This window comes from Maylandia zebra, linkage group LG14, assembly GCF_041146795.1.
Source record: "Maylandia zebra isolate NMK-2024a linkage group LG14, Mzebra_GT3a, whole genome shotgun sequence".
Lineage (NCBI taxonomy): Eukaryota > Metazoa > Chordata > Actinopteri > Cichliformes > Cichlidae > Maylandia > Maylandia zebra.
In genome coordinates this window covers 22789070-22801383 of record NC_135180.1, presented here as the reverse complement: position 1 = coordinate 22801383, position 12314 = coordinate 22789070, and the positions used below count along the sequence as shown (strand labels likewise).

General features: G+C 42.7%; 1 protein-coding gene across 3 annotated transcripts in view; it reads left to right on the top strand.

Annotated features, from left to right (window-relative positions):
- The first annotated feature begins 1788 nt into the window (after nt 1-1788).
- prkd2 (protein kinase D2) overlaps nt 1789-12314 on the top strand; it is a 31577-nt gene continuing 21051 nt past the window's right edge. For 2 of the 3 annotated variants that reach the window (XM_012917203.5, XM_004543680.4), the window contains exon 1: nt 1789-2833. In XM_012917203.5, the coding sequence (XP_012772657.1) occupies nt 2483-2833 (351 nt within the window). In that variant the 5' untranslated portion in view covers nt 1789-2482. The remainder of the gene's footprint in view (nt 2834-12314) is intronic. The other variant, XM_012917202.3, reaches the window with a different exon arrangement.

The window sequence follows — 12314 nt, the reverse complement described above, 5'->3', positions numbered from 1 at the left end:
AGGATGGACCCAAGCTTTCATATTGTTCTCACCAAATCCTGACCCTACTATTTGAATGTTCTTTTGTCCAGTTTTAGTGAACCCCTGCACGTTGTAGGCTCAGTTGTCAGCTGACAGCAGCGATACCCAGTGTGCTGCTCTGCTGCTGTAGCCCATCTTCTTCAAGTTATGATCGCGTTTAGCATTCAGAGATGCTCTTCTGGTTGTTACAAGTGATTATTTGTGTCACTGCCTTCCTATCAGCTTGAAGCAGCCTGGCCATTGTCCTTTGACCTCTGGCAAAAGCTTTTTAACATAGGGAACTGCCACTCTCTGGATATTTTCTCTTTTTCTCTTTGGACCATTATCTGTAAACCATAGAGATGGTTGTGTGGAAAAATCCCAGCAATGATGCCACTTCAAAGTCACTTAAATCGCTTTTCTTCCCCAATCCGATGCTTAGATTGAACTTGTCTTGATGTTAACCATAACCCTAAGTGTACTGAGTTGTTGTCTTGTGATTTTGCTGGTTATTTGCTTAAAAGTATTTGAGCAGGTGTGTATGTATGTAATGAAGTGGATGGTGTGTATAAAATAAATAGTAAGTCTTTATTGTTTGGCTAACATGCAAACATGCAAACATGCACATATGTATTTAACGCATACTCATTGTGGGCTATAGCATGTTCTGGTACATGGTGGTTTAGTTTCATGCCTTCATTCAGTGGTTCTAAAACTTCTTCTCGCAGTTCACACTTCCTGTCCCATATGTTTAAAATAATCCTTTTAGAAAGTGAAAAAAAAGAGGATTTAAACAACATCACAGTTCCCCCTCATCAGAGAGGAGGTGGCAATTCACTGGGGAGCAATTGCCTTTTAAGGAACATCCTTTAACATCATCAAACACCTGATTATCAATTTCCCCCCATGTCCCCATGTCATTTATAACCTAAGATGTAACCTGCAGCTTAACTAATGCTTGGGAATCAAACATTTTATATCCAAATCACACAGGGTCTGTAAGATCCGATTTTATCCAACACTGCCCCCTTGTGGTGGCAAATCGAATCAATTCAAGCGTTTTGTTTTCTGTCTTGTTTCATTCAAGTCTAACTCGCCTTATTTAATTTGTATGAAATGAACATCGGGAGATGCCTTCACAGATATAAGCGCGACAGTGGCACTGAGATAAACTGCACACACTGTTTTTTTGCTTAACCAATCAGAGCGGTTTATTAGAACTTCAACTAGGAAACCACAAATTTCACAAGCATTCTTACTGTGTTAAATGATTAGATTACCAGTGAGGAGTCACAGTCACGCTGATGACTTCATTAACCAAACGTTTTTTTTCCTTTTAATCTGCTGCATACAGAGTGTCATTGTCCAAACCCACCCAAGTCACCACTCTCAGTCCATGAAACTTCTCAATTTTCATGAAACCTGGAGCATGGAAAGAACCTTCCATAGGTGCGGTCCTTTTTCTGCAGTTTATGAGAGGCGTGTCTCCCCCCCAAAAACAAAATACAGAGGAAAAATAAGGCAATTTTAGGAAAGACAGAAGGTGGCTTGTGAACTTAAAGGAAGGACGAGGAAGCGGTGGGAGGGGTTTTATGCGTGAAGCAGCGCCCTGGCCATGTATCTATGCTGTCTCCGGCTACAGGAGGGACCAAACAAGACAAATGTCCCTAAACTAAGGAAGGGAGCCAGAAGAGGAAAGGGAGGAGGGGGAGGTTTGGGAGTCAGGACTTTCTGAATGCCTATTGGCTTCAAGATGTGTCCGTCATTTCACTTCCTCCTTGTTTAGCGTAAGATGCGAAGGCAGGAGGGAGGGTAGAGGGAGGTACCCTCAGACAGCGCTTTTCGCTCTCTTCTTTTTCACAAAAAAGACCGAACAGGGGTTGAAACTGAAACAGGGCAAGGTCTCGTAAAAAGGAGTGCGGTCTCTAGCTCCCCTTCATTCTCACTGTTTCCTGTTTAAAGGAGGCCATTTTGTAAGTGAGCCTGGAGAAGAGCACAACAAAGTTTGGGCATTGTTGTTGTTTTCTTTCTCTCTCTCTGCCCGCGGCGGAGAGTTTCACAACCAAGTTTGGACTTTCTCCTCTGCAGAGCAGCGCCTTTTGGATGCGAGAAGTGAAGGAGGGGTGGAGGAGAGAAGGCTGGAGGTGTCGTGTTCTCAGACTCTTTACTTTGTGAGTGTTTCTCTCTCTCACACACACACAGGCACACACCGCTCACGCCTGCCATGCCTGAACAATAAGCGAAGCCTGGAGAAAAGAAGTGCTCCTTCCTGGATAAAGATTTTCTTCCTTGAGCTGCTGGAAGGAAGCGGGTTTGACGCGGGACTCGGAGGAAAGCGGAGCCGTCCACTCAGCGTGCGTGCGTGTGCGTGTGTGTGTGTGTATCCATGTTTCAGCGTGTGTAGCCCTCCGCTTGAATGAGTGTTGCTTTTCCGAAAACTTCAGACTGCACCTGCGTGTTTGTGAGAGCCAGCGGACTCTGAATGGCTAATGCTAGCCCTTGTATGCCCTCGGGGGCGGCGATGGCTCAGGTCTTCTTCCCCCCAGGTGGCACCTTACCATCAAGCTCAGCTTTGATCCAGCAGGGGACCCCCATCGCCATACACTCTTTGCCCACACCGGGTGGCTTTCCTGTGATGGAGCTGACTCCAGGGCATGGTGGTGGTGCTGGGGCTGTGATGCCCGTGATCCCCGTAATGCCCACGATGCCCCAAACTCCAGCAGGGGTGTCCTTCATCATCCAGATTGGTCTGACCAGAGAATCTGTCCTCATGCCCCAGGCTGCTGACCTGGCCTATGTGAAACAAATGGCCTGCTCCATTGTTGACACCAAGGTAAGAAGCGGGTGGGTGTTTGTGTTTTCTCCAGATGGAAACCGTTTTAGGTGCAAGCCCTTCGTGGCATGTGTAGTTTTCATACCTGTCAGGTGAACAGTTTTTGTTACACCTTTCACTTTCAGCCTGTGTGTGTGCTGATCTTGCAACAAACTCTTTGCGCGCACTCCATTGTTATCAAATTGTAATGAAAGTGGCAGAAGTTTCTAGAATAAACAGGTCCGAGGACAGCGATTAGCATTTTTCCCTGTTTCCCTTTCCCTGTTTTCCCTGTTTAGTCTTCCCTTATTCAGCGTGTATGCGAATACAAAGAGGTTGATATTTGTCACTTTTATCAATTAGTTTCTTTCCCATTGCGTAAAAAGGCTGATTTAGTGCAGGTTAGTGGCATCTACATTTATACATATATAATTAGACGAGCTTCGCCCATTTACTGTGACCTAGGGTTGTAATGGTCAACGTTGCTTTCACTTCTCCATGGCGCAGCATCGGAAGTTTTGCATGTCATGGCATACGAACACATTTGGCCAATTTTAGTTCTGTGCCGTACGCTTCAGTGATCTTTTTTATCTTCTGCTGTCAGTGATCATCAACACTTGTTTTTGTCTTACTTTGCACGCACTGTTTTCACCTTAATGACCTTAATGTGTGTTTTTTTTAAAGCACATCTTTTAAAGGACTTGTAGCCTTCTCAGGTTTTACATGTTCAGTAGGAAAATTGTAGATTTCTTGCACAAAACCCCCAAAACACCCTTTTAACTGAAAGAGAAAACCTCAAAAAACACACGTGCAGAGAAATGACTTTTTTTGGGGGGGAGGGCAGTGACATCCTCTTTATAACAGGAAGCAACAAGTGTTATGGGAGATATTACATCTTTTTTAAAAAATTGAGAACTGTGCTGAATTGTGCTGATTTATTCAACCGTATAGTGTAGTTCCAGAGAACGGTTTTCATTTTAGTGTGTATCCACACGCATACAGGAAATAACATTATCCATTCACTTAAGGTGGCAATTTGAGCAGTTTATGTGTTTTTTATTTGCCAGCTAGGCTGTTGGGTGATTAGCAGATTTCCACAGCCTGCTCAGAGCCGTTCTGTAAAACTCTCCATTACTGAAAATGTTCCAGGAAGCAGTGGTAACTCTCTCCAGCCAGTTTACCCTCTTTGCTAATCTGTTCCTGTGCACAACAGTCTTTGTTCTCCTTGGTCATATGAGTGGCTCACCGCCATGCTCTTGGTATAATTCGGAGACACAGATAATTCAGCAGTGCATCTGCATCTGATGCTTTATTTGTATCAGACACAGTGTTAGTCCAACTAAAGAGCCATTTGATGGCAAAAGATGTGTTGAGTAATGTAAAGAGAGGCTGTTTCCTTTACTCTGCTATTTGCTGTTTTCACACTCAGTGTAGCCCTCAGGTATTTCTTCTTCTTTGTCCTGCTTTTTCCAATTTCCAAACTGTTTCCAGGTTCCGTAATTTTAAAAAACCCCTGCAGCTGTTTCACGGTACATCTTTCCTTGGAGTCATTAACAGTTTTCTGTTGTTAAAACTGTTTAGTTGCTCCTCTAGCTAATTAGTCAGTTGCACAGATTATCTTGGTGTAGGACAGTTAAAATGAGTTCAGAACAGAATGCCAGTAAAAGAACGTACTGCAAGCAAACGATTATTTTGATAGTCGACTAGTCACCGATTATTTTTGCGATTAGTCGACTAATCAGATCATCATCCATTGGACGTACAGCTTACAGCTTATTGCACCAGCAGAATCTGGTCTTATATAACTATCATTAGCTTACAGCTTGAAGTGTTTGTGCTAACTAAAAATAAAGACAAGATGGTAGTTTATTAATTTTTAATGAAATTTGCAGATTGTTTCGGTGAAGTTTAATAAACTCCTTGCTTTCTAAAATATAACAGGACACCGGAGTATATTCTCCAGCGTCTCACACTTCTGATAATCAGCTGTCTGCTTGACAGTTTTAGCTGTGCAAAAACTATAACTTTAATCTCAGCCAAACCGATTTACTCAGGAACAAATAAAATACTAAAGAAAGCCAAACAATAACATTTTTAAGTTATCTAAGTGACTTATATATATGTTTAACCTGACTAGCGAAAGACAGCGGTGGGTTTGAAAACGATTTGCCGGGAGTCCGGTGTTCTCACGGCTCTAGTTAGCCTTGCCCCCGCCTAGCTAACGAGCTAGTGGGTAACAGACGTCTCCGAAAACGTCGGAGCGCTTTTGAAAATATGTGGTGTCTTGATAAACTGAGCAGATATTTGAGGTTTACACAGCTACATTCTCGCCTGAAAATATGTTAAACGTTTATTTTGTGACCCAGAAAGAATAATAAGAGTAAAGTTAAAACTAACTAGCTGCCGCCATTGTTGACAGCTGCGCTATGAATTCTGGGACACAGCTTCTTCTTCTTCGGGGTTTAACGGCAGCTGGCATCCTTGTACATGCAGTGCTGCCATCTTCTGTTTCAGTCCGTTATTACACTCTTAAATCCTACTACTCATTCCTGCGTCCTTTGTGATCTTACAAAGCTTCAAACGACGCGTCGACTATTAAATTAGTCGTCGACGATTTTAATAGTCGACATAATCGTGACTAGTCGACTAATCGTGGCAGCCCTACTGCAAGCTGAGAGTTTGTCATTTCAAGCGTGCTTGTAGCAAGGCTGAAACATCATTTATTTTTCTGTGTGAACTAGGTGGCACCTGTGTCCATTTCTATGGGATTCTTCATGCGTGTTTCCCCTTGCATGTACTTTTTCTCTAACTCCACAATGACAAGCTGGGGAAGCAGCCAGATGTGAGACAGGAAGTAGTGAGGTGGGAGTCACGAGCATAATTTGCTTATATGGTATATTTGGTTGATTAAGTTAATTGCCCTTAACTGAGCCTGGTTCTGCTGGAGGTTTCTTCCTGTTAAAAGGGAGCTTTTTCCATCCCACTGTCACCCAGTCCTCGTTCCAAGGGGGTTTGATTGTTGGGCTTTTCTCCGTATTATTGTAGGGCCTTGACCTTACAATATAAAGCGCTTTGAGGTGACTGCTGTTGTGATTTGGTGCTACATAAATAAAATTGAATTACTGAAGAGGCTAGCAAGGCAGAGGAGCTGCAAATGAGGTGTTCTGCAGGGCCTGTGTGAAATAAATAAATTATGAAAATAATTTATCAGAGCTACATTTCCAGAGAGCTTTTCTAATATGGCGACTGGCAACAAGGAATCGTGTCTGCTTTTTCTGACAGAGAGAGGAATGTTGTTTCCACAGCAGAATGATAAATACACATTTTGGGTACCACTTTGTGGTTCTTGCGCCACAGCATAAACTTTAGAAAAAAAAAAAAGAAACAGCTTGGCTTTATTTTTTGCTTTGCTTCAGTCTTGTTGTTTTCAACATCTTTGGTCAGGCTGTCTTGGCTGAAAGATGCCAAATGTTGGGAAGATGCATAAGCTTCCAAGCATCCTCCAAATGATTTGGTAAAAAGGTGCAGCCCTAGAAGGTGTTATACTTTAAATATTTTCCCTGCTGTAAATGGGACATAATTCTTTCAGCAGGGCATTGGTTGATTTCGAGCTTATTACCCAAGCTTGATAAGCATGGTTTGCTTTATTTACATATGGTAGTGATGTGTCATGTCAATTGTAATATAACTGCACCTCTGCTTAGTTTGTCCTGCGTGGGGCTTTCCTGCGTTTCGGCTGGATTGTCCATTTCTTCCTCAGTTTACTCCTTAAAAGATAAAAGGTAATGCATGAGGATGTTCCCGCCTTTCTTTTTGACCAAGGCTCCAACCTCAGCAAGCTGCTCCTTTCTTGTAAAAGTTGTAAAGATGTAGTAGTCGTGAAAGAAACTCTGCTGTTCAAATGTCAGCGTAAGCGACAGCGTGTTGTACAGTAACTGCTGGTGTTTCAGCCTCAAGTTTATATGAAAATCAACACAAATCTCTGATCGAGGGGGATTAGATGGTGTGTGCATTGTAATGTGTTATTTCTCGTCTGTGCGTGATGTTTACTGTTTATTTTTATATAAAAGAGAGGGAAAAATGTGCAAATGTAACCGAAACAAAAGGGTCATGTAGCCTTGTCAGACCTTATTAGTTGAGTCTTTCTCTCTCTTACATGCACACGCACGCGCATGCGCACACGATTAGAAATCCCTGAAATCCCCTAAGCAAAAAAATTCCTGTCCCGTTTGGAGCTGCAGCTTTAGGTGGGAAAGTTGGACAATGGGTGGTTTGTCTTGGCTTGGCCAACACCACCAGTGCAAGACATGAGGTGGACTGCATGAATGCCTACAGTGGTGTGATTTGGGAGGTAGTGAAGGTAGTTTGGTATCCACACCGCCACCCCCACCTACGGTCATCTCTCCCATCCCAGAAAGGGTGAGTCATAGACTCTGTTTATTCACAGGATCCCTCCTTGTGTTCCATTGACACATTTTTCCATTCACTTCTGACTGGAGAAGCATGCTGCGCTTCCAACACAACACCCCATCTTAATTACAATTCTGTTGCTTTTTCGAGTCTCCAGATCGGAGCATTAACCTCAGCCAGCAACACAATGCTGCCTTTAGTCACAAGCACTATGTTGTTTCTAAACTTTTCCAAACAGTGCTATGAATCTAAGATCCTATGTAGTGCAACCCCTCTACTCCTGATGGAGGACGACCTGATAATGTGGCCTGGAAATCAGAAGTCTGTCTTCATTCAGCCATATGCTGTGGCGGCACTCATGCATTTGGTCTTGTTGGACAGGCCTCAACCACTTTCCTTTCTGATCTTTCATGATTTACTTTCCCTTTTCCGTGCAGGTTTCTGCCATCTTTTTAAAATTATAGACAGAACTCCTTTCCTTTTGTAACAACAGCTGTTTCTGCTAACTGTCTTCAGGGTACCAACCTCCTGGACTTCTTCCCTCTTTGCCTTTTGATCTTGTATTTCCTCTCTTATCCACTCATCTTCACTCCCTGCCTTATCTTCAGCCTCCTCCTTCCCACTGCATCCCATCCACCATTCATTCACTGTAATCTCTTTGGTTCTACCTTCTGCCACTACCTCTACCTGCAGGCTGATCTTTGTATCAGGGTTTTTGTTTTGTCATGTTTTTTTGTTTTGTTTTTATTTGTTTTCTCTGTTGCAGACGAAACATTCTGCTTTGTCTGCAATAAGAGAATAGTGGTTTGAACATTAATACTTTCTAGGAAATAAGTCAAATGTCCTTGTTACCCCCCCCCCATGGCGGCCTCATTCAGCTAGTTTGACAAAAGGCGTGCCGCAGTAGTTAAACGTGTCTTTTCTTCCAACGAAGACAATTTGTTGAATTTCGTCATTAAGTAGATGCAGTACAATCTGGCTTGACGTCACTGGGTGTGTAACAGTGTGTGAGAGTCAGCATGCGAACACAAGCGAGAACCTGTCGAGCCCCGTCAGCGTCAACTGTGTCACATTACCGGATTGTTAAACACGTCTGTGATCTAATCCGCGGTGACACACTTAACACGCACTGAACAATGTGGGATCCAGCAGTGTTTGCAAGGAGTCGCGCTGCTGTGAAATCTTTTAGATTTGTTGGAATTACTGTTAAAGTGCTATATATAAAAGCAGTGCATGAATGTGTTTGAGATTGGTTGAACAAACCTTGTAGTAGAAATGGCTTTGAGTGCTTAAACCGAGTAGAAAACTGCCATTGAAGTACCAGTCCATTCCTTAAAAACAGAAGTATATGGAGCCACACACATGCACGCTTTGTGTGTCACACACAAAAAAATATACACGCATACAGCTGCGACTGAGAGCCCCAGCCCTGGCCATTGTTTCCATCTCCGTTTTGGAAGGGGCTGCTGCTTTATCTCCCTCCCTGGAGAAGAAGTTTGGCCCTGGGAATGGGATCGTACACACCACCTCCTGTTTACCTCACTTACTTATACAAGTATAACACACAGAGACGCACACACCAGTGTAAAGTAACTCAACAGCTGGCCCTGATTTTCCAGATAAAGGCCCAGTGTGACAAACAAGGCCATAATACTCATATGAAATGGCACAGTTCCTTGTTGAGCGTTGTTGAAGGTGAAAGCAGTGGCCACCCTACAGTTACACTTTCATTCACTGTAGTGATCTAATGTTGTGTGGGTTTTAGCTTGCTGCTTAGATTATTAAAAAGCCTCCCGTATGTGTCTGAGCTCCTGGGCAAATACACTCTGCTTATCAGAACAAACCTTTGTTGGTCTGTGAATAAATGCCTGTCAATTAGCAAGACACTGGCAGGTGGACGTGCAGGTGAAAGAACAAACCCTGCCTTACGACATTTAATGATTGAGTGAAAATAATGCAGCAGCTCACCAGTTTAAGCAGCCTTAGCCAAATGCTCTGATCTCACTGTGACCAACGTCAGCTAAACCTTTATTACTATAAAGGAGCTAGTGTTTTCAAAGGGGTTTACCTGCACATACACATGTGTATGTGTGTGTATATGTGTATGTATGTGTATATATATTCACCTTACCTAAACCCATCGCTCTCACCCCCCTTGATTTGCGTAATAGCGGAACAGCTTTGCATGACTGACTGTGCCTGGTGTCTCCTAGCTGTTGCTGGTGTAGGGGAAGCTTAGCCTGCACAGGAGCATTTGATTATTCAAAGCACACGCTTCTGCCTGCAGTGCAGTGAGGAGGATAGTTATCAGAGAGAGAAGATGAGAGGTGGGATGAAAGAAGGAGATTTTTTTTTTTTTTTCTTTCGTGTGTTTGAAACCTGATTTGCTGTTGAGATTGTTCACATGAAAGAATAGATAATGGCCAAATCAAATCCCTTGAATCTCTTGGACGGGGGGGAGGGGAAACTATTTCAGATGTGTTGGTGTGATTGTGAGTGCAAATGGTTTTCTGTCTCTCTGTTGTTAGCCCTCGGTCAGATTAGGGACCTGTCCAGGGTGATGGACACCAGCACCCCTACAACCCTCTTAAGAATAAGGGAAACAATTTTCTGATTATTAGGAATATAGTTTCTTTTTGTTCTCAGTAATGAGCCCTGTCTCTAAAAGTAAATAAAATGCATTTGTATAAAAATCACAAAGTGCTTCACAATAAAACATAAGACGATATATAAAAGGTTAACATATCATGTCATTGTAAAGCAATAAAACACAACAAAGTTCTACTGCCAGTGCTGTTTCAAAAGAGAACTTCCTGTCTACTGGAACATGAATTTGTGAAGTTTCACAAACACATGTTCTTCCTTTTCTGTTGTAATTCAATTTCAGGTAATAAATCATATATTAAATGGCCTTCTGGTAACCCTGAAAATGAAAGAGAAGCCTTTAACATGGTTTACTTTATGGAAGAGTCTAATTTAACCCAACCATGATGTTTGGGTTAAGTCCTGCCTCAGTAGGTAAACACATGACATCAGTACTGACGGGAATTTGGGGTTAGTGTCAGTGTAAGAAGCACACAGCTCTCAACATGAGATATATAGAGAATATATACACCAAATGCTTTATCTGTGCCTTGTATAATGATCACACCTCAATCATTAAATGGATATTTTACCGATCGTAGCAAACATTAACGATCAGTTACAGGCCTTTGTCCTTTTCATGCACACACGAGTACTATAGTGGTATAAGAACTGTTTGAAATAATAATAATCAGGATAATCATAGATTTATGAATTTGTGTATCATAGATGTCATTGCAGTCGTGTAGGATGCAGAATAGCTCACTGACCCATTGCACGTGTCATGTGACAAGAGTGTGCATACAGGCATGTGGGCAGAGCAAATAAGGTTTACCGTAGTATGTTTAAGCGGATTCTTGATTTGTTTTATTCATTTTCTATGAAAAACAGGCTTTGTAAGAGCAGAAGCAACACCAACTCATTTCTATAAATGTGTGGCCACACTTTTATCATATGACTGGAGTTCAGTGTTTAGCCTCTGGCTTTTTCTTTCTTCTGCTCTTTCACTTCAGTGCTAAAGCCAGGCAACACATGGGGAGAGGAAAATGGGGAAAAGAAGAGAGGAGAGGGGACAGACAAAAAAAGAGGAGGGGGATGACTCAGAGCGCAGTAATGTGGCCCATTGTGGCCCTCAGCATGCAGCTTTGTGTGTTTGTGTCCCCATGGCACTCTTGGCACATGGGGAATGTACAAACAGTCCTCACACGGGCCATTGCATGTGTGCTTTTTCTCTGGAGAACTTCTTATGGTGTATTCAGAGCAAGTTGAGTAATGATGATTAGGGAAACTGATTGTAAAGAGGAAAGAAAAGGAGAATAGAGAATCGCTGGTGTATCAAGGACAGGCACAAGGTGGTGTTCTGCATCAGTTCTGTGGGTCTCATTCCCGACATAGGGATGGTTGTAAAGGACCCCTAGCATATAGGGTTAGTGATGCAAAGGGGCTGGTTAAACCCAAACCACAATCTTTTTCTTAACCTAACCAAGTAGTTTTTGGTGCTTAAACCTAACGAGAAATGAAAGTAAAAAGGGTGACAGAAAAAAAAACAAGTCGGTGAGTGTAAAATAAATTAAACACAGGTCCAAGCATTGGTTATGAAACTTATGACTTATTATACCGCTACGGCTCTAATCTCCAAATGCGGACTTTGACCCACATTAAATATGAACTGTTACGTCTCGCTGTCCAGCGCTGCTACAGCCATTGTGACAAAGCAAAAAGCAAAAGAAACCCAACCCACCTTGTGCGTGTCTCAGTGACGGTTCTGTTTGACACACTGGAGGGAGAATGCATCGTTTCTGTCAATTATGAGTCGCACGTTTGCTGTTGGTGTCATGTTAGAGTTGGATTTAAAGGAGTTATCTTTTCCAGAACTTTGGGGGATTGTAGCACGCAGCGAGATCCTGGAACGTCACACTGTAATTCAGAAGCAGTCATGCAGAGAAATTCCCAGCTTTCCTCCTATTCCGACATGATCATCACTGTGAATGAGTCATTTCTGTCAGTTATGTGGAGACAATATGTTACTTAAGGTTTATACAAGAGCTAGCTAAGCTAGTTTTTCATGATGCAATCAGAAAGGAATCTTCAGCTCCGTCTACTTTCAGTCCAGTGATCTTCATCAGCATGTAGTTAAAATACAAACAAACATTTGTTTGTATTTTCATTTTTATTTATTTATCTATTTTGAAACATATTTTTTGGGGCTCTTCCTTAATGAGTTACAATTGGCTATTTGAGTCAGATGAAGCCCTGTTCCCCCCCCGCCGGCTTCTTGTCATGAATCAGTAAGTTGCACGCAGAGTGGATTGGGTCCGGTGTTTCAGTCGGCTTACCTTCCCAGACCTGTGCCAAGGAAAGGGAGAGGAGGAGGAGAAGGGTGGTGGTTGATGCAGACAGGAGCTGCTACCAACAAAAGACTGGTTCAGAAAGAGTAGTGTGCGCCTCCTTTATCCCCAGACCCCTCTCTCATGCCTGGTTACGGCTCTCAAATTACCTCTCCATCCTC